At 40.4% G+C, this 22,798-nt stretch overlaps 1 protein-coding gene and 1 long non-coding RNA gene across 2 annotated transcripts; one reads left to right on the top strand and one right to left on the bottom strand.

Annotated features, from left to right (window-relative positions):
• Positions 1-708: 708 nt before the first annotated feature.
• Positions 709-22,228, bottom strand: LOC134205297 (uncharacterized). The gene is made up of 3 exons (XM_062680435.1): positions 21,999-22,228; positions 17,737-18,732; positions 709-995 (listed from the first exon to the last, which is right to left on the bottom strand). Exons 1-3 carry the CDS (start codon positions 22,045-22,047, stop codon positions 820-822), a joined length of 1,221 nt encoding a protein of 406 aa, XP_062536419.1. The 5' UTR covers positions 22,048-22,228; the 3' UTR covers positions 709-819.
• On the top strand, positions 3,443-5,798 carry LOC134205298 (uncharacterized). Its single transcript, XR_009978112.1, has 3 exons — positions 3,443-3,535; positions 4,426-4,538; positions 5,366-5,798. It is a non-coding gene; the product is annotated as an uncharacterized LOC134205298 (long non-coding RNA).
• Positions 22,229-22,798: the final 570 nt, after the last annotated feature.

Here is a 22,798-nt window from a genome sequence, read left to right as displayed (position 1 = left end):
TTTTTTTTATAGAAGGCTCGTAGAACCCTAGCAAATAACATATAGTCTTCTTTGCCATGGAATGTGGGCCTTCCATGATTTTGAAATGCTAGCGAACCTAACGGTGGAAGTCAAGCTTTACTGAACAATGCACATAAGACAGAGCAGCTTCGCATGCTTTGCTGCCTCTTTCTTTCGCCTTAGATATACGGGAGTGCCGTTCGTCGATTGTTGATACACAAAGAGCCTACTTTGAAACTTGCAGTTTGTTCTATGATGCCTATCTGTTTTGTGCTCCTAGTCTTATATACCGGTCGACTCTGTTTGAAGAACTGATAAAAATGTTCGTCTGTGTGTGCAAGAAAACCGAAAAACATAAGCCAACTTTCATATAATAATTCTTAACAGATTTTCTCTCATCAAATTGCTGTCGACGGAGGACAAACCCTAGTTTCTCGTTATTGAATTTGATCACGATTATTGCGTTCCAAAGTTATGAAGAAAATTGTGTATCAAACCATCCAAAATTTGCCGTTAAATAGGCAATTTTTTTGTATCACACAATCAAATGATCGTATCGAGAAAGGCATCATGACCGTTGGGTGGATTTATCTGGGTCTTTTATTTCTAGCTACTCCCGTGCTGGTTTCATGCTACAGTACCTTATATGCCTGCAAAGATATTTTAGCTGGGTTTAACTGAAATTGTGTAAATAATTTTAAACAATCATATTTTTATATTTTCATTTAATTTCTTTTGTATTGATTTTAGATGGATCCAATGCAGCTTTTAAAAGTAACCAATTTCAACAGTAATAAACGAATTCTTAAAAACAAAATGCTAATGATTTTTTGACTGGAAGAGCTGAGCATCGTTCTGTGAATGATTGCCTTGCATGAGCCGCTTCAAACGGCAAGCTTGGCGCTTTAGCGCCTCCTGACGTTTGTGCTCGATTTCTTCCTTGGAACAAACTCGTACAGGCTGCAAGTTTGTGCTGGATGGAGCCGTACTATTATCTGTGAACAAACATAGAAAAGGATATATGAAAGTGATTGATTTGACATTATACCTAGAGATGGTGCAAACCCCTTGCTTAACAGAAGAGGAGTAGAATTAGAGAAAAACTATCATTATTTCTTTTTATTTTTGTAATCTTATTCGCATTATCACTTGATCGTTGTCGAGAACCATTTTCACCCGACCATTGCTCGACATTCTGGATACGCAATACCGCAATCTGTCAATTTTCGCGTTGTGAACAATGGATGGTTCTCGAAACAGCTGTTGCAGGCAGTACTGAGGGTCGTGGGTTCGAGTCCCATCGTAGGGAAAATGTATTGGAGCATTTTTCAAATCAATAGTGCTGTCCAATGAGAGCTTGAAGTAGCTCGAAGTTTCTCCCTGTCCTGCTCATGCCCATTTGTTGACAAAAAAATAACAAGCAGGACGGGAACAACTTCGAGCTACTTCGAGCTGCTCATTGGACAGCACTATAATGTAGATATTCACATATGTGTTTTCACAACATTGTAAACTATTAGGGTTCTTTCTAAAATTACGTAACGCTAAATTTGGTGATTTTGGACCCCCACCCTCTCCCTCGTAACACTTTTTGTACGAAAGATTTATTTTTTTGTATGGATCATAACGCTCGGCTAGACCTCCTCCCTCCCCCTTCAGCGTTACGTAATTTGTGAAAGGCCCCTTACCCATGTTGGATTAAATCACTTATGTGGTGCGTTTAAGTTTTTTTTCATTGTAGCTGTTGATATAATCCATGGCACCGTTACAACCTTCTATTGTTAGAAATCACAGTAATCGAGTATACAAGCGTAGCAACCAATGAGTTATTGACACTCCTTCTCTATTCGTTAATAATTAACGAATAAAGAAGGAGTGTCAATAATTATTAAAATTTAAATTAAAAATAAATTAAAATTATTTTTGTCATTCGCATTTAAACCCTCAACCAATACGGTCCAATAAATATTAATCAAGTTGTTTGACTCTGCGTTAGTATCAATCATTAAAAGGTTATGCGCGACGCACGTAAGGAAGTTGCCTCGGCACTCCCCAGTTCAAGGGTACCGGCTACGAGCATTGGAAGTTCCGGGTAGAAAAATATCTGAAGTCCGTTAGTCTGTTGGAAGTCACGCAAAAAGAAGCCCAGACAGCGCCAGAGGAACTAGCAAAGTTTAACGAACAGGACTGTAAAGCAGCGAATCTTATCATTTCATTCATTCACGATGACATGCTGGACCTCATCCGAGAAAAAAATACCGCTAAACAAATTTGGACCACATTGGAAAACGTTTATGCCATTATTTCGTCTCAAACGCTCGTTCGGAAGCAGCTTGCAAAGTTGAAGATGCTAAGAGGTTCATCCGTTAGAGAACATTTCAAGACAAAATTTTCAAAACGACTTATCTGCTTTTGTAAACAAAGATTGAAACGACGATTTGACGAATCTGATAACTCTCCCACGCAAACCAACACCATCAATAGGTAGGTAAAGGATGCCGCTACCTTATGATGGTGTTGGTTTGCGTGGGAGAGCTATCAGATTCGTCAAATCGTCGTTTCAATCTTTGTTTACAAAAGCAGATAAGTCGTTTTGAAAATTTTGTCTTGATTTGAAGACTTTCGACGAACTTATTCGACAATTGAACACTTAACATCTAGCATGAGACAACCCGGATAAAAATTCACAGTAACTTGTATGACATAACCCATTGAAATACAATAGATTGTGTGGCAAACAATACAAACTATTGTATGCTTATTGTAAAATGTTCACGGTTGTAAAAGATCTTTATTGTACGTACATTAAAATCACAATACATATATTTGAATGTTTCCGATATATTCTATTATATTTTTATTGTTCGCTTATGTTTAGTATTGCTCATCCAAAAACTAAACAATTTTTAAAAGTAAATCGGTTTGGATAAAAGATATTTTAGTTGAAGATTGTCGCTTCTGTTCCCTTTGTTCTGCTGTCCGAAACATGTGTGGTACATACCTGTCAAATCGTATGGATTTTTCTTCTTTAACATTTAGCTCCCCTATCCTCGCCAGCAAAAGATGTTCCGGACAGCGACGACAGCGACAATCTTTATCTAGTAACTAAAATATCTTTTGTTTGGATGATCTGGAAATCCGTCTAATGTTATTGAATTAATATAATTTTGAAATATTTCATGAATTTATTATATTGATTAAATAACAATTGAAAACAATAAAATTACAATAGCTTTGTTTGTTAAATGAATAAAAATGTTATACCGGTTCTCAAGTATTTTCATATTGCAGGTCTTGTTGCAGGTCTAAAAATGTTTTGCAATAAAAATTTGATTTCAAAAAAATGAACAAAAACTTTTGCTTATAATTTACTCGGAGAATGGCTGGATTCATTTGACCGTGTACAGTTTTGTTTATAATTAGTGAAGAGATGAAAATAATGAAAATAATGAAACTGTATGGTGCAGAAAGTGTTTTTTTCATTGCAGTTTCTGCTGCTGGGAAAGCGGTAGATCACTATGGCTTCTGTACCGTGGTGAATATCTAAAGTGTTGAAGCGCGTTATACTAATGACACACTGATGGTATTCGTACCATGGTACAAGTTGTACCACAGGTGTGTCGCCTTGTACCATGCTGGTACAACGTGGAAAACCATGGTACAATATGTACTAGGGTATATAACCGTGGTATACCACGGTCCTTGTACCACCAGTGTGTCTTTAGTATTAGAGCATCATTACTGGGCGCGAGTATTTTGATCACTCTCACTGTACTGTCATTTTAGATTAGTCACTCTTTTTCGCATCGGTCACTATTTTCGGTATTTTCGGTTATCATTTCGGTGGCTGCATTCCGTATCGGTAACGTTCGACGTTTGATAGTTCATCAAATACAGTCGGGATTCGCTGGTTGGGATCTTAATACTTGGGTCACTTTTTAGTTGGGCCTCCGCTGGTTGGGCCATGGCCCAACTAAAAAGCATTCGAACGTCAAAATTCAATGTAAACACGGAAAACGGGATTGGGCGTCACTGAACATCATTTGTGATGTTCAAGTCGAAATACACGTGTTCAAATGGCTGTCAGTTGACCCAACTAAAAAACCGAATTCGTTAGTTGGGCCGAGGTCGTGGCCCAACAAGCGAATCGCGACTGTAGTAGCGCTGTTATTTGGTCAATTTGGTCACCTGTCAGCTGCGCTACTGTTTTAGCAGCGCGTTTAGTAGCGACCGGTAAAGTGTCAAGTAATGATACTGCGCTGACAAACGGCCTATACTCACCACCGGTAATCGTAATCTTATACTGCAAAAGTTCAATGTACATAATGAACGCAGTGGTTCATCCCGAACAAAAAATAAATGAAAAATTTTTCATCATAGTACCTGATGACATGCCTGGTAACATGTATCCTTGTTCCTTTACAGAAATGAAGCTTATGATAAATAAAATACTGCTGCTTGCTGGTCACTGATTGAAGATCGTTCAGTGGCTACCATTGGCCAATCTCACCAACGGGATATAATAAGAACTGATGCAGGTAATTTTTTATTTTCTTCTCGACGTATTTTTGCCTTTCTCGTACAACAAAGTTGTACCGAAAGGCTATCATTTCACTCCGAATTCGAACTTTTGATAGAAGTCCCGGAGACCCATAGTGTTATATACCATTCGACTCAGCTCGATGAGCTGAACAAATGTCTGTCTGTCCGTGTGTGCGTGTGTGTGTGTATGTGTGTGCGTGTGTGTGCACAAAATGCCATAAAAAACATTAGCCAAATTTTCACATAGAAACTCTTAACCGATTTTCTTGCAACAAGTTGCATCCGACAGAGACTAAAACGCTGTTGATCACTATTGAATTTCATAATAATTGCAAATTGCAAAAAATAGATAATATTAAAATAATGATGAGACATAGTCACATAGAACAATAATGTGTTATGAAAAATGCCTTGCATTTATGAAAAAATGCCTTGCATTTATGAATATTTATGAAGTTTATCCGTGGCTTGCTCCCATTAAGAGTTTCATCGTACTATAAAGATGCTCGTGTTGCACGCATTTAGGCGTAAGTATGCTCTTCGTTCAGTTTCATAGTACCATGAAATTGTCCGAAAGTCAAAATTCGAACATAGGAAATTCGAGAAACTTTTGGCAGCGCCATCTGTCGTTTACTAGTGTAAATTTTCTATCATAACATTAGACGGTGTAACTGTTTTGCCTTTCTTGTACATCATCGAGGTGTAAGCGTAAAGGCTACATTTATTACCTTTTTACGCGAGAAAGGCGTCATCACCGCTAGGTTGATTAATCTGGGTTTTTCTAATAAAACTGACATTCTTCTATAATTTACATTTTTCACAGGTTTATATCTATTCGGAACAAAGTTAGTACACTTTTTAAACCGATGTTGGATTTTTCTCCAGATACAGGCAACCCACTTAACTTTGGAAGTAGTGCGCTGGATTCGTCTAAGGATATGTTAAACATCCGGAGGAAAATGAAATGATATGTAAAACAATTAATTGTATTGTATTTTTATTGTAATATTGGAGTATAATGTATTCTAAATCCTGTTGTATTCCTATTGTAAAACAATAGAAACAGTAATTGAAAACATTTAAAACACAATGTTTTCTATTGTTTTGTCGCTCGAAATCATCCCATTGAAGAACCGTAAAATCAATTGTTTTGCTCCGAATTTTGTATGGAAAATTTTCGATTTTTTTATTGTAAAGATACATAACAACCCCCCTTTTTAATTGTAAAAGTCCCATTTACCATTCATTTTATCGTGGCAAACCATTATTTCTCATGTGATTTTATTGTCAAAATTCCAGTATATTCAATGGTAAAAATTATGTTTTAAATGGTGTTGTAACAATAAAATTTATGATATTTTAATGATATTTTTTATCCGGGAACGGACAGAACATTTACACAACACCCAGTGGACCAGTGCACTATGGGGAAAGGTGTTGAAATTTCCCTTCGTTGTGATAAAAACACACGGAATAGGTTTGAGAACTGATAACTATATTGAATTTCATCGTCCGTATTGGCTAATATTTTACATGTTATGGTTGTGAAACATAAAATATTATTTATTAAACAAGTTGTTTTTCAGCTGAACTGGCTGCACTGCCCGTGCAGCCATTTGGATAATTCGAAATTGAAACTCTACAAATGTCATATAAAATACATCCTACCACAGTTGACTATTACATGTATATTAAGGGAACGGGTGAAAAGAGAATTGTTTACAAAACAATCGTGATGGCCTCACGAGAGTTGTTATTGTTTATCAAGTGTTCTACTCGAGTGAATCGATTGGTATTTCAACACTTCCCCTCAATTCGAACGTTCAGCCGTTCAAATAAATATCTGTGTTGTGTCCTGGGTAGTCCTTTAGTGAAGGCATCTGCAGGTTGTTCTTCAGAAGAAAGGAACTTCAGTTTTAACTGACCTTCTTGATCAAATCGCGGATGAACATGTACTTGACGTCCAAGTGTTTCATCCTTTGGTGACTCCTGGGTTGCTCCGCATACTTTATACAAGGGATGTTATCTTCCATGATAATTAATGGAATGTTGGCCACATCCAATTCTTCCAAAAGGTGTGTTAACCACAAACCTTCCTTAACAGCATATGATAATGCTATTAACTCTGCCTCAGAAGAGGACAAACTGACTGTTTGTTGTTTCTTCGTCGCCCATGCGACAAGATTTCCATAAACCTGGAAAGCATATCCAGATACAGATTTGCGATTATCCTCATCATTTGCGAAATCTGCATCTGCATATCCTATCAACACACTTTGGACCTTATGTTGTTGATACACTATGCATGTGTCCATTGTTCCACGCAAATACCGTAGTATTCGTTTTAGTCCGGTCCAGTGGATGTCTGACGGATGGCTCTGATATTTACTCAATGCGCTTACCGCAGCACAAATATCAGGCCTGGTTGTTATTGCTAAATATTGTAAACAACCCAATAGTTCCTTGTATGGGTGTCGTGTCTCATTTCCATCACTCTTTGTCCATTTGACATTCGCATCCAGCGGTGTTCCTACTGGTTTACAATCAAACATCCTAAATCGCCTCAAGACCTTTTCAGTGTAGCCAGTTTGAGATAAAAATCTCTTGATTATTTAAATCTCGTATTATTTCCATTCCCAGGAAATGTCTTACTTCGGATAAATCCTTCATGTGGAATAACTTTCCAAGCTCAGATTTAATCCAATTTATTCTGTCAAGATTTGCTCCGACAATTAAAAGATCATCTACATACAAAATAAGGATCAATCCTTTTTCTTTATTTTTGTAGACACAAGTATCACTTTTTAACTGTTCAAATCCCAGATTTTTGATTGCTATATCAAACCGTTGGTTCCAACTTCTACTAGCCTGCTTTAATCCATACAGACTTTTCTGCAAAAGAACAGTTTGATTTTTACCGACGTCGTCCTTCGGTAACTGCATGTAGATAACCTCTTCCAAGTTTCCGTTAAGAAACGCCGTCTTAACATCCATTTGATGGATTTGTAATTTCATCTCATTAGCCATGGATAAAATTGTTCGAACACTCTCCATCTTTGCGACTGGAGAAAATGTTTCGCCATAATCGAACCCGGGACGTTGCGAACAGCCTTTGGCCACTAGCCGTGCCTTATATCGCCCGTCCTCCTTAATATTAAAAATCCATTTCGACTGAATTGGCTTCTTGGTGATGTTTTTTTCTGCCATTCTCCAAGTTTGATTTACTTCCAAAGATTGCATTTCACTGTCGATTGCAGCTTTCCACTGTTCCCAATCGTCTCGCTTTTTCAATTCTTCAATGTTTTGAGGAATCGGATCAACCTCCGAAAGCGATGATGCAATTTTGGCCATTTTATAATCAGTGTACCTAACCGGTAATTTTCTTTCTCGATTACTTCTTCGTACTCCTTGCGTATCAGATTCATCTTCTGAATACTGATCTTCGAAAGTACTTTCATAATCACTTTCTAGTGATATTTCTGTTAGTGTATTTTCATCATTAACACTCGTCTGTCTAGAGATCTTTCCTTCACTTTCTCTATTTGCTTCAGACTGTTTCATTACTTCTGCATGTGAAATAGGAATATACTCAATTGTGATATTTTCTTCAGGGGAACTTTCATCTTTCTCATCTCCAAGATTGTCTGAATGATTTTTAAATAGTTTCTCTTCATCAAATATTACACTTCGTGATGATTCAATTATTCGAGATTTATTATTCCACAGCCTGTATCCATTATTTGCGTAACCCACAAAAGTAAGACATTTAGTCTTGGAATCTAATTTCAGCCGTTTTTCCTTAGGAATTTGGGCATAAGCTGTTCCCCCAAAAACTCTCAGATTACTCACATCTGGTCGTTTATTGAAAAACATTTCATATGGAGTCTTGTTTTCCACAAGTCCATTCGTTGGGCATCTGTTTGTGACATAAACAGCACAATGTAGAGCTTCCCCACATTTCCTTTGGCATTCCGCTTTCGTGTATCATCGCACGAACTTTTCCATCAAAGTCCGGTTTAATCTCTCGCTTACTCCGTTTTGTTGAGGAGTGTAGGGTATTGTGAATAACATTTGAATTCCGTTAGCTCTACAAAAACCTTGGAATTCATTTCCAATGTATTCACCGCCATTGTCACACCTGATCTTGGAGATACTTCGACTGAAATGTCCTTCTACCAAGACTATATACTCTTGAAATTTCTCAAAGACATCGCTTTTCCGTGCTATTAAATAAGCAATAGTAAAATGTGTATAATCATCGGTAAACGTAACGAAATACCGATAGCCATTATACGTCTTCGCTTCCATAGGACCGCATATATCTGAATGTATGATTTCAAGCGGCCTGTTGGATCTTGGAAGCTCCTGATGCTCGAATCGCTTGCTGCTTTGTTTCCCTGCCAAACAACTCTCACATACCTCTGGACTTTTTGCTGTAGATGAACATTGATTGATTCCCTCAACCATGTTATGCTTTATCAGTTTTTCTATCCCAGAAAAACTCAAATGCCCCATACGCCTATGGAGCTTTTCCTTACTTACGTGGTTTGCACCAACCAACGCTGATGGGTCGACAATCGAATCGTGGAGAAATTCCATACAAAAGAGTCCATCAACCACTCTCCCTTTAGCAGTAACCTCACCAAAGCTAATGAAAAGAACACTGTCGTTTACAAAAACGACTTTCTTCCCCATTTCAGTTGCCTTTGTTACCGAAAGAAGATTCGAATCCAGACCAGGAATAAACAAAACATTGTACAGTGTAATGGGTGTCATTTTATTTAATCCAATGACCGATTTCAATTTCATTTTCCCACTCTTCGTAGCCCGAAGTACCTGACCGGATTTTGCTGTCGAAATTGCAACGGGCTTGTCCAGCACCTTGACGTCCTCCAAAAGTGACTCGTCGGTGACCATGTGCTCGGTTGCCCCAGAGTCTACAATGAAGCGAACCTTCTTCTTCTTCTGCGCCGTCATCTTTCTTCCAGCAAACAGCGCGTACGCTCCATGCTTCTTCTTCGTCTGCTTCTTCGTTTTCGGACAGCGATTTTTATAGTGCCCCGCTTCACCGCATCCGAAGCACTTAACCGCGCTCTTCTTCCCTGATTTATTAACCAAGGCAATACTGGATCCATCCGGACGACCTCCGATGTGGACCGAAGCGAGTTCGGCATCCAGCAGCATTCGCTTGATGTCGTAAATCGGCTTACGACACAGCTCCTCGTTCGAAAGAACAGCCAGAGCGCCTTTTACATGGCTGTATTTTTCCGGTACAGCCATCAGCAAAGCGTGAACTTTTTCGGAGCTTGTTAGGTTAGCGTTCATGCGATCTAACTCGCGTATGATTAGATCATACTCATCGAACAGTCTTTCTAAGCTTTCGAAGCGCTTCATTTGGAGCATGCATAACCGCTGACGCATACTCATGAGAGCACCCGTGCCTGTCTTTTCATACGTTCGGATGAGTATGTCCATCGCATCTTTCGCGTAGGTAGCCCCTACTATTTTATTCAATACATCATTGCTGATTGCCATGACTAATTCGTCAATAGCGTCGGTGTCTTCCTCTAATCTCTTCCTATATTTCTCCAAACGCTCTCTTTCTTCCTCCGGCGTTGCACCAGCAACTGGAACGGCATACATCTCTTCGTCCGGCGTTCGTCGGAGGCAATGGATGAGCTTCATCTTAACCAGATGGTGCTCCATGCGCCATTTCCACGCCGGGAAATTTTTCTCGTTGCCATCGAAGATGTGTGTTCGATCGCCACGGAAAAATCCTACCGCCGTGTACGATCTCTCGACAGTGACCCTGCCGGTTCGATCGCTCGGTTGACCACCAGAGCTACCACCTCCGCTGTTGCCGCTGCCGCTAGCGATTCCACTGCTGCCGCTGAGTCCACTGCCGCCGCCGATTCCTCTACCGCTCGCTTCCGGGTCCATCCTCTCTGAATCTAGAGCTCGTCTGGGTTTTACAGCTATCCGCTGGGCCTATAACCTGTTGAAGTTTCCCTTCGTTGTGATAAAAACACACGGAATAGGTTTGAGAACTGATAACTATATTGAATTTCATCGTCCGTATTGGCTAATATTTTACATGTTATGGTTGTGAAACATAAAATATTATTTATTAAACAAGTTGTTTTTCAGCTGAACTGGCTGCACTGCCCGTGCAGCCATTTGGATAATTCGAAATTGAAACTCTACAAATGTCATATAAAATACATCCTACCACAGTTGACTATTACATGTATATTAAGGGAACGGGTGAAAAGAGAATTGTTTACAAAACAATCGTGATGGCCTCACGAGAGTTGTTATTGTTTATCAAGTGTTCTACTCGAGTGAATCGATTGGTATTTCAACAAAAGGGTGGCCATTTATCGAAAAATTTACTATTTCCAATTTGTTTAATTTATATATCATATGAAAGTATATACGGGGGCAGCAGGGACTATGTCCAAGGGCTTGACGATCCCTCCCCAGGCCATCTACGAGTTGTGGCGCCTGCCTAGGATGTGGTGGGGTTTGACAGTGGGCCCTGTTAAACCTCTATAAAAAGCTGCATGTATCCGCAAGCAGGCTCCGCCAAAGCGACCGTGTGCCGCTCAAAGCGCACAAGCCCAAGTCCTGGTGTTAGGTGGGACGCTAAACAGCCCTGACACGACGGCCCTCCGGCGAGACAGGAGGTTTGCGCAGGCCCAATAAGCCGCCTGGAAAACCAATAATTACGAACAATATAAGAGGATTGTACGACAATTCCCCGAAAACCAATTCCCCGAATGCAATTTCCCCGAATGTAATTTCCCCGAATGTAACAATTCCCCGAATGCAATTTCCCCGAATGTAACAATTCCCCGAATGTAACATTTCCCCGAATGGAACAATTCCCCGAAAATGACAAACACATCTCGCAATCGACTGTATGCGTCCGAAAAAAGCAGCGTTCAAAGATACGTTCAAGAGTGTCTTTTTGGAGATTATCAGCTGAATAGCCTTAGGTAGTAATTGTAGTTCTTGATCCTCCAAGATGTGTTGTTGAATTATAAAGATATCAGAGTACAGTGTTTCTATCTTCGGAATCAAACTCCTGTCATGTATATACCTTCTTCAAATATATAAGGCAATAGTGGATGTGAATCCTTGTAAACAAAAGTAATGCATTTACCCGGAAAGAGGCAATGTTGAATGTGATTCCTTCTTTAAAAAGAATGCATCTGCTCGGAATAATGCAATGGTAAATGCGTACCTTCTTCAGAGGGGTTTCACCAGATAATGAATGTTATTATTCGTTCTTTAATAACATGTATCTTCCCTGAATATGATAATGGGGGATGTGATGCATTCTTTAAAAGAAGGCATTTTTACAAAATAAAAAAAATGGTAGATATGGTCCTTTAAAAATAGGCGTTAGCTCGAAATAATGCAAAGATGAATGAATTGAGAATGATAATAAGGACTAATCTGATCTCTTATTTTGATGCAGGCGAAATTGGCCAGAATAAGGAAAAATATATATAAGATCCCTTATTACGCAAAATGTATTGAATGTATTATATTTCACCGAAAAACATTTTGCCGAACTCATTTTCTCAATATAGCATTAGGCGGGCTAATATAAAAGCAGTTTTAAAACATATAATTGCTTCATATCAATCATTTATTATACCTGGCAAGCGTGCTACTTGCTTAGTAAACGAATTATCTCCTCTTTTTGATTTATTGCGGACAGAATTTCTGTCTCGAGAGGCCTTAATTTAAAGAAGGTATTATCTCCTCCATTCTCATTACACCGGACATACGCGATCATTTAAAGAAGGGGCTATCTAACTTTTTTGCCTTATACCGGGCAAATGTGTTCATTTGAGGAAGACATTATCACTTTCTTTCCCTTAATACAGGGCGATGCCATCATCTCAAGAAGGAATTATCTCCCACCGTCATCTTATACCGGACAGACGCGTTCATTTTAAGAAGACATTCCCTTGGCTTTAAACCGGACAGATGCATTCATCATACCAAGCAAACTTATTGATTTAAAGAAAGCAATGTCTCCTCACTTAGTCTTATACAGATCAAATGCATTAATTCAAAGAAAGGATTGCCATCTTTCAGGGCATTGTCTTCATCTTCAATGGCTTTACATTCTATCTGAAACTTGGGCTGTTTTTCAACTTAGTGTTCTTCTATTATTTCCACAGTTATCGAAAGCTTTCCGGTACCTGACAGTTGCATGAATGTCTTGTGTAGCAAGTCCAATGTATATACTGTGCACAAGGAGCCGAAAATGCTTCCCACCCTGAAGCATCTTAGGCCGCACCGAGAATCGAACTCGCAACCTCCGGATCGGCAATCATACCTCTTTGCTCGCATGGCTTACTTAACCTTTTGTCTGTGCTCTGGGGTCAATATGACCCCAGGCCACTTTGAGTGGCTGCCATTTTTTTAATTTTCAACCGATTCTCTTAATTTTTGGTAGTTTGGTAAAACTCACCGAGATCTGTCTCCTAGGTGCAAATTCACTTCAAAAATCTTGAAAATATGCGCTACAGTGTACTTTTTTCAAAAAACTTACGTTGTCTGTGCTCTGGGGTCAAATTGACCCCAAATTGAAATTGCTATAACTTTTTTAATACTTGGCCAATTTTAGATTTTTGGGGCTGTTTCGAAAGATAATTTAATCATCTTTCGGGTCGTTACCAAAGATTGACTATAGGTAAGTGGGTACATCGCGGGGAGGGGTTTTCGTAAAAAGGGTACAAAAACAGGGATTTTTCATGCTCATTTTACTTATATCTGAAAATCCTACCCATTTTGAACTGCACCTTTTCAAAAAGGTTATGCAGGAAGGCTTGTGCTTTGATATGAGGCATTGATTAGTTTAAAGCTTGTTCGCTAGGTGGCGGTATATTTGAATTCATTAATTTATACTACTCAAGTAATTCCGATATATGGAATTTTCCTCATTGTAAATATTCTTATCGCACAAATTTGCAATTTGTAACGATGACGTCTTTAATAAAGTTCGTCTGGTGGAATGGACTGTCATGTGACGGAGTAAATAATTAGGAAATTTACAAATAGGCGGCGCTAGCTTACTTGCAATATTCTTGCATATATGAAATATTGCTTTAGCTTGAGATCCCTCGTACCTACACTCAAGTTGTATTCGGCAACATTGTTCAGGATGTCTAGCACTACAAAACGGTGCTTAATATAATGAGTACGTCTTCCAATTTTTGAATTTGTGCGATAAGAATATTTACACTGAGGAGAATTCTATATATCGGAATATCTTAAGTAGTCCAAAATAATGAATTCAAATATACCACCACCTGGCGGCCGAGTTCTAAACTTATCAACGCCTCATGCCAGAGCGCATGCCTTCCTGCATAACCTTTTTAAAAAAGGTGCAGTTCAAAATGGAAAGGATTTTTGGATATAAGTAAAATAATCATGAAAAATCACTGGTTTTATACCCTTGTTCGCTAAAACCCCTCCCCGTGATGTACCCGCCCACCAATAGTCAATCTGAAAGATGATTAAATTATCTTTCGAAACAGCCCCATAAATCAAAAATTGGCCAAACATTAAAAAAGTTATAGCAATTTCAATTTGGGGTCAATTTGACCCCAGAGCACAGACAACGTAAGTTTTTTTGAGCACAGACAGAAGGTTAATACCCATCGCCTCGTGCGGCACTCAAAAAGAAGGGAGATGTATTCGGGAAAATGTTACATTCGGGGAGTTGTTACATTCGGGGAAATGTTACATTCGGGGAATTGTTACATTCGGGGAATTGTTATTCGGGGAAATTGCATTATGGGAAATTGCATTCGGGGAATTGTTATTCGGGGAATTGTCGTACAATCATATAAGAGATAATGCGACTCGATATAATCGGCAAAGACCTAGGCGACGAATAAAGGATCACGATTGGAAGCTTGGAACATGGAACTGCAAGTTGCTAGGTTTCGCAGGTTGCGACAGGATGATCTACGATGAATTACATCCCCGCAACTTCGACGTCGTGGCGCTGCAGGAGATTTGCTGGACAGGACAGAAAGTGTGGAAAAGCGGACATCGGGCGGCTACCTTCTACCAAAGCTGTGGTACCACCAACGAGCTGGGAACCGGCTTCATAGTGCTGGGTAAGATGCGCCAACGCGTGATTGGGTGGCAGCCAATCAACACAAGGATGTGCAAGCTGAGGATTAAAGGCCGTTTCTTCAACTATAGCATCATCAACCTGCACTGCCCACACGAAGGGAGACCCGACGACGAGAAAGAAGCGTTCTACGCACATCTGGAGCAGACATACGATGGATGCCCACTGCGGGACGTCAAAATCGTCATCGGTGACATGAACGCGCAGGTAGGAAGGGAGGAAATGTATAGACCGGTCATCGGACCGGATAGTCTGCTCATCGTATCGAATGACAACGGCCAACGATGCATAAACTTCGCAGCCTCCTGCGGAATGGTAGTCCGAAGCACCTTCTTTCCCCGCAAAAATATCCACAAGGCCACATAGAGATCACCTAACCAAGAAACGGAAAACCAAATCGACCACGTTCTAATCGACGGTAAATTCTTCTCCAACATAACGAACGTTCGCACTTACCGCAGTGCGAATATTGAATCCGACCACTACCTCGTTGCAGTATGCCTGCGCTCAAAACTCTCGACGGTGAACAACACGCGTCGAAGTCGGACGCCGCGGCTTAATATTGGGCGGCTACAAGACAGTAGACTAGCCCAAGAATACGCGCAACAGCTGGAAGTGGCACTCCCAACGGAAGAGCAGCTAGGCGCAGCGTCTCTTGAAGATGGCTGGAGAGATTCGATCCGCCATTGGTAGCACCGCAACCGCTGCACTTGGCACGGTGCCACCGGATCAGAGAAACGACTGGTATGACGGCGAATGTGAGCAGTTAGTAGAAGAGAAGAATGCAGCATGGGCGAGATTGCTGCAACACCGCACGAAGGCGAACGAAGCACGATATAAACAGGCGCGGAACAGACAAAACTCGATTTTCCGGAGGAAAAAGCGTCAGCAGGAAGATCGAGACCGTGAAGAGACGGAGCAACTGTACCGCGCTAATAACACACGAAAATTCTATGAGAAGTTGAACCGTCCACGTAAGGGCCACGTGCCACAGCCTGATATGTGTAAGGACATAAACGGGAACCTTCTTACGAACGAGCGTGAGGTGATCCAAAGGTGGCGGCAGCACTACGAAGAGCACCTGAATGGCGATGTGGCAGACGAAGATGGCGGTATGGTGATGGACCTGGGGGAACGCGCGCAGGACATAATTCTACCGGCTCCGGATCTCCAAGAAATCCAGGAGGAGATTGGCCGGCTGAAGAACAACAAAGCCCCTGGGGTTGACCAACTACCAGGAGAGCTATTTAAACATGGTGGTGAGGCACTGGCTAGAGCGCTGCACTGGGTCATTACCAAGATTTGGGAGGAGGAAGTTTTGCCGCAGGAGTGGATGGAAGGTGTCGTGTGTCCCATCTACAAAAAGGGCGATAAGCTGGATTGTAGCAACTACCGTGCAATCACATTGCTGAACGCCACCTACAAGGTACTCTCCCAAATTTTATGCCGTCGACTAGCACCAACTGCAAGGGAGTTCGTGGGGCAGTACCAGGCGGGTTTTATGGGCGAACGCTCCACCACGGACCAGGTGTTCGCCATTCGCCAAGTACTGCAGAAATGCCGCGAATACAACGTGCCCACACATCATCTATTCATCGACTTCAAAGCCGCATATGATACAATCGATCGGGACCAGCTATGGCAGCTAATGCACGAACACGGTTTTCCGGATAAACTGACACGGTTGATCAAAGCGACGATGGATCGGGTGATGTGCGTAGTTCGAGTTTCAGGGGCGCTCTCGAGCCCCTTCGAAACCCGCAGAGGGTTACGGCAAGGTGATGGTCTTTCGTGTCTGCTATTCAACATCGCTTTGGAAGGGGTTATACGAAGAGCAGGGATTAACACGAGTGGTACAATTTTCTATAAGTCCGTCCAGCTATTTGGCTTCGCCGACGACATAGATATTATGGCACGTAACTTTGAGAAGATAGAGGAAGCCTACATCAGACCGAAGAGGGAAGCTAAGCGGATCGGACTAGTCATCAACACGTCGAAGACGAAGTACATGATAGGAAGAGGTTCAAGAGAAGACAATGTGAGCCACCCACCGCGAGTTTGCATCGGTGGTGACGAAATCGAGGTGGTAGAAGAATTTGTGTACTTGGGCTCACTGGTGACTGCCGAAAATGACACCAGCAGAGAAATTCGGAGGCGCATAGTGGCTGGAAATCGTACGTACTTTGGACTCCGTAAGACGCTCCGATCGAAAAGAGTTCGCCGCCGTACCAAACTGACAATCTACAAAACGCTCATTAGACCGGTAGTCCTCTACGGACACGAGACCTGGACGATGCTCGTGGAGGACCAACGCGCACTTGGAGTTTTCGAAAGGAAAGTGCTGCGTACCATCTATGGTAGGGTGCAGATGGCGGACGGTACGTGGAGGAGGCGAATGAACCACGAGTTGCATCAGCTGTTGGGAGAACCATCCATCGTTCACACCGCGAAAATCGGACGACTGCGGTGGGCCGGGCACGTAGCCAGAATGTCGGACAGTAACCCGGTGAAAATGGTTTTCGACAACGATCCGACGGGCACAAGAAGGCGAGGTGCGCAGCGGGCAAGGTGGATCGATCAGGTGGAAGATGACTTGCGGACCATCCGCAGACTGCGTGGTTGGCGGCGTGTAGCCATGGACCGAGCCGAATGGAGAAGACTCTTATATACCGCACAGGCCACTTCGGCCTTAGTCTGAATAAATAAATAATAAATAGAGTTTGTTTACAAACGTATTATGGTCCCCTCCACTTGATTTATATTTCCACATGTTCCTGTTATCTATTATGGACACCCCCCCCCCCCACCTCCCACCTTGGGTGCTAGTAAAGGACCCTCTAACGTATTTACTTTTACAAATTAGTTAATATTACTTAATTTAAGTAACCCAAGCCAAAACAATTGCATGGAAATTTGCAGGAAATCGTTGATTCCAGCGTTAACTTTTGGTTTTTGTTCAGGGGGTCCATTATACGCACGGGGTCCATTACTAGCACTTACTCCCTATGCGCTAACAATAAGATACGTACCACTCGACGCAACTGATCCTGTTGTGGAACTTGGAGAAGCTACGATTTTCCGATACTGCAGTCTGCATCCTCTACTGCTAGTTTGCACTGGGTCCGTAAGCTTTCGACTGGGAGATTCTGGCATAGATTTGTGCCGTGTCAATAATCCTTTCGTTCTCGGGTTCAGCTGATCTGTCGTGTTAGTTGTGTTCGCGTTTTGGGTGGATTCGCCTTCAGGTTCAGCAAACAGTTTAGGCTGTTGTTCAATCTGCGCAAGCAATAAATCGAGCTCGCCGTCCGCAAGTGAATCATCGCTGTTGCCATCAAAATTATCGGTAGTTTTGCTCTTGACTAAACTTCGCCTGTTGTTAGAATATTTTTCTGGCTTCATTGTTGGTTGTTTTGCTGCGACCATTGGGAGGGTTGACTGTATTTCAACAGTCTGACTTGCTTGCAATAACAAATTATCCAGTTCGGAATCATTAAATGATTCTGATGCTGCTGCAGCTGTTTTATTCGTTAACGGGGTCTTCGCGTTCTGGAACACAACAACTACATCGTCCTTGTCGGGAGACTGTGGAAGCGTCTCAGGTGGAACACTTTTTACAGCAGAACAATATGGAGTATTCTCAGCTTCTTGTAGAAGTTTGAGTTCTGATTCAAATTTATGAAACCCGGTGAGCTTTTTGATAGATTTCTGAGTTTTCTTCTTATAGAAATCGGGATGCCTGTTGGAAACAATATTTCTACTCGTTAATGGTTTTCCACGTAATCTTTGATCGGCTATGATAGCTCTTTTGGGACTGTTCCAAGCCCATGATACACCGGTCACTATATTGCCCTCTTGTGACATATGAATTGGGGATTGCTCATTGTCAGTGAACACCGGTGAATCGCATTTAATTAAACTGCGGCGTTTGCGAGTGTTTAGAGGGGTACTGCAACCAGCACTTATGCTAGTATTGAGCTCAATATTCGACGAGCGAGAACGTTCGCAAATAGGAGACTTCGGAGACTCTGTAATTAGAAACATAATACGCTTGATGTATAAGTACTAGTATAATAACAATGTACAAACATTAATATCGTTCCCTTCTGTTCTGTAAAACCCATGGAATAGTTTTTTTTAATGAAACAGTTGAGTGTTAATTTACAATGTTATGAAAACTCATATGTGAATATGTACGTTATGTGGAAGATATTGATTTGAAAAATGTATTGGAGGTAACCACTTTCCCTTCGATGGGACTCGAACCCATGACCTACAGTACGCTAGACTGGTGCTTTAACCAACTAAGCTACGAAGGACCTCGGTCGGCCTTCGCAACCTAGCAGCTACTGAACGAGCTCGAGATTCCCAAATTGGACGCATAGTCAAATCACTCGCAATCCATTTATCAAGCCAATACTTCCACATGTGTATTTTACGTCCACATTAGAGGAGCGTGAGTATTTAGAATGTCTGGCGGCTATACACATTCTTCATCAGCAACGGTACTGATCAAGTGAGGTTGTGTAAGCTATTTGCCAGTCGGTCGTCAAGCTCAGACCCGACCGCATTGCGTAGGCAAGAGCACGCAACTCAAGTTCAGTTCAATCAAAGGTAATTGCCTATTTCCGGGGATTAAACCACCCGACTTGGACGTTAATTTACAATGTTATGAAAACTCATATGTGAATATGTACGTTATGTGGAAGATATTGATTTGAAAAATGTATTGGAGGTAACCACTTTCCCTTCGATGGGACTCGAACCCATGACCCTACAGTACGCTAGACTGGTCCTAGACTGGTATAGCCGCCAGACATTCTAAATACTCACGCTCCTCTAATGTGGACGTGTAAAATACACATGTGGAAGTATTGGCTTGATAAATGGATTGCGAGTGATTTGACTATGCGTCCAATTTGGGAATCTCGAGCTCGTTCAGTAGCCGCTAGGTTGCGAAGGCCGACCGAGGTCCTTCGTAGCTTAGTTGGTTAAAGCACCAGTCTAGCGTACTGTAGGGTCATGGGTTCGAGTCCCATCGAAGGGAAAGTGGTTACCTCCAATACATTTTCAAATCAATATCTTCCACATAACGTACATATTCACATATGAGTTTTCATAACATTGTAAATTAACGTCCAAGTCGGGTGGTTTAATCCCCGGAAATAGGCAATTACCTTTGATTGAACTGAACTTGAGTTGCGTGCTCTTGCCTACGCAATGCGGTCGGGTCTGAGCTTGACGACCGACTGGCAAATAGCTTACACAACCTCACTTGATCAGTACCGTTGCTGATGAAGAATGTGTATAGCCGCCAGACATTCTAAATACTCACGCTCCTCTAATGTGGACGTGTAAAATACACATGTGGAAGTATTGGCTTGATAAATGGATTGCGAGTGATTTGACTATGCGTCCAATTTGGGAATCTCGAGCTCGTTCAGTAGCCGCTAGGTTGCGAAGGCCGACCGAGGTCCTTCGTAGCTTAGTTGGTTAAAGCACCAGTCTAGCGTACTGTAGGGTCATGGGTTCGAGTCCCATCGAAGGGAAAGTGGTTACCTCCAATACATTTTTCAAATCAATATCTTCCACATAACGTACATATTCACATATGAGTTTTCATAACATTGTAAATTAACGTCCAAGTCGGGTGGTTTAATCCCCGGAAATAGGCAATTACCTTTGATTGAACTGAGTTGAGTGTTGTTAGACATGTTAAGAGAATGTTATAGCCTGTTCATTGAACATTGTTCAGACTACAATATCTATTAGTTAAGTTCCTTATATTAAGTGAAAATGCGATATGTGCATTTTGACGTCCAGGCTCCGAGACTGAATGCTATCAAGTTTAGAGTAGGTACTTGAATAAGTAGAGAGTCAAATAAATTCAACTGAATTGTACAATTCATAGAATTGCCCAATCTATACTTGCTTCATTTAGATTCCAACATGAATTGATCAATAGTTATTATTCATGTTATTTCATTTTTGTTATATTTTATTTATTTAGTGATACATAATCCAGTAGAAAAATCTTTTCTTCAGGGCAAGAGCAGTGAAGAACTAGTTTACAAAATTAAAAGTCACGTAAATAAAGCCAAAACAATCCAGATCAAAGAAATTTGCACATAAATTATATTCCAATAGCTCATTTATTATGTTAGGTTTCAATTGCTCTCATGAAATGACCATTTCGCTCGACTTGAACATGAATTGAACGTCTACACACTTTTGTTTAACTCACTCGAATAGAGAGAAAGTTGAAAATGTACTGCTTATGGCAAGTCAGGTGAATTGAATTGAATTGTTCAAAACTCTTGTCCCTTAAAAAAGTCCTATCATTGGGTGCCCAATTCGTTTTTAATTTAAGTACTAAACTTTCGCAATTCACTTTCACAGTCAAAACGTATGTGACAACGATACGGTGTGATGGGTAATCATAAATAGAAAGGTTCTAACATCTTTATGTAAATGCAAGTGAGCCAGAGTTACAGCTAGACAACTAAAATACTAAATATTAATTTAATTTATTGATAAAACGTAAACCTATAAGTTCTTTAAACTGGCAAACTGACCTGAAAAATAGTTTATAACTACCAGGTTTACTGCCGTTCTACGCATAATTGTCCGATGTTACCTTTGATGAAAAATCTCAAACTCGAGTTAATTTGTCTCACTGAAAAATTGAAGTTGTTGTTTGATGATAATTGAGACTGAAAACCGTTTAATAAGTAGTGATTCGTTTTATGTCCTGGAATAGCGTTGCATAAGCTCATTACATCCCAAAAATATTTATTAATTATTTAAGATTCAATCGATTCTGAAATTAGTGGGACAATTCGACTCGAGTTTAGATTTTTTCAACAAAGGTAACATGGGACAATTATGCGTAGAATGGCAGTTTACGTTATTAGCGACAATTACATTCCTTGGTTATTACTAATAAATTTCAATTACAACATAGTATTGTATTTAATTGTAATTGTTTATTTCTTTTTAACGATAACCAGGATAGTATATACATATTTTTTATCGGGTCAAAGAAGCAACTGTCAAATATAATTACATTTAGATAAATAGAATTGTTCAAACTTTCTTCCGTGACCTGATGTAAAGGTAACTAACAACTCCACGTATAAATAGTTAATAAATTACAATTACAACCCTTGTTTGTACTTTACTTGGCCTGACCAAAAGTTTTTGTACTAAATATCTTATCAGGCTATCGTATTAATCTGAATACAAAATTAAAAATCAAGCTACAGAAATAGAAACTTTGTGGGAATACTCTTACCTGATCGCCGAACAAGAGACAAGCTGAAACGCGTACGTCTGGAGGTCATAATAGTTTTCTGTAGCTGAAAACACTGATTGTATGAGAAACTATTAGTTCTATGCTAAGCTTGGAATGTTTATCACATTAAATGCAAATGAAATTCGAATGTTTGGATTCATTGATTAATTTTATGTTGAAAGCGGCTAAATCGGCTAAATGTAACGACTCACATCCCTTTCAACCGTCAGGCCTTTTCATGTGACATTGCCGAGCCGAGACACCTTACACGGAACCTTAAATCAACTCATTTTTGGGTTCCTATCACTCTGAGATCTCAGCCATCACTCAAACCCGCCACTGCAAAAATTATTCACATAACATCTACCTGAAAAAGTAAGTGAAATCTACGTGACTCGGATGAAAACTTTTGACTTAAGTGTAACATATGGAAGTTACCTGAATTTCACGCAATTTTAACTGGATATTTTCAGTAGAGCTTACCATATAGTTAAATAATAGTTACCTGATTTTCATGTGAATGCTACAGATTTTTTTGATTGTTTGTATTTAAGTGAAGTTTCTCTAATTTTTATGTTCTCGAATATGAAATAAATCAGTAAATTAATATTTCCCATAAGTTATCATACAGTATGATTACATATTTATTATCAGTTAATCGTATGACAAAATATAATACAACATGTTGCTCTTTAACGATATATGTGGACGAAATATTTGAGGCCCAAACCGGAACTTGATGGAACTATTGTATGATAATGTTTTTACCATAGTGATACGGTTTTCGTAGATCGGACTGT

The sequence above is a fragment of the Armigeres subalbatus genome, chromosome 1 (genome assembly GCF_024139115.2).
Source record: "Armigeres subalbatus isolate Guangzhou_Male chromosome 1, GZ_Asu_2, whole genome shotgun sequence".
Lineage (NCBI taxonomy): Eukaryota > Metazoa > Arthropoda > Insecta > Diptera > Culicidae > Armigeres > Armigeres subalbatus.
Note: the sequence above shows the minus strand (reverse complement) of the source record. Positions and strands in the feature narration are given on the sequence as shown.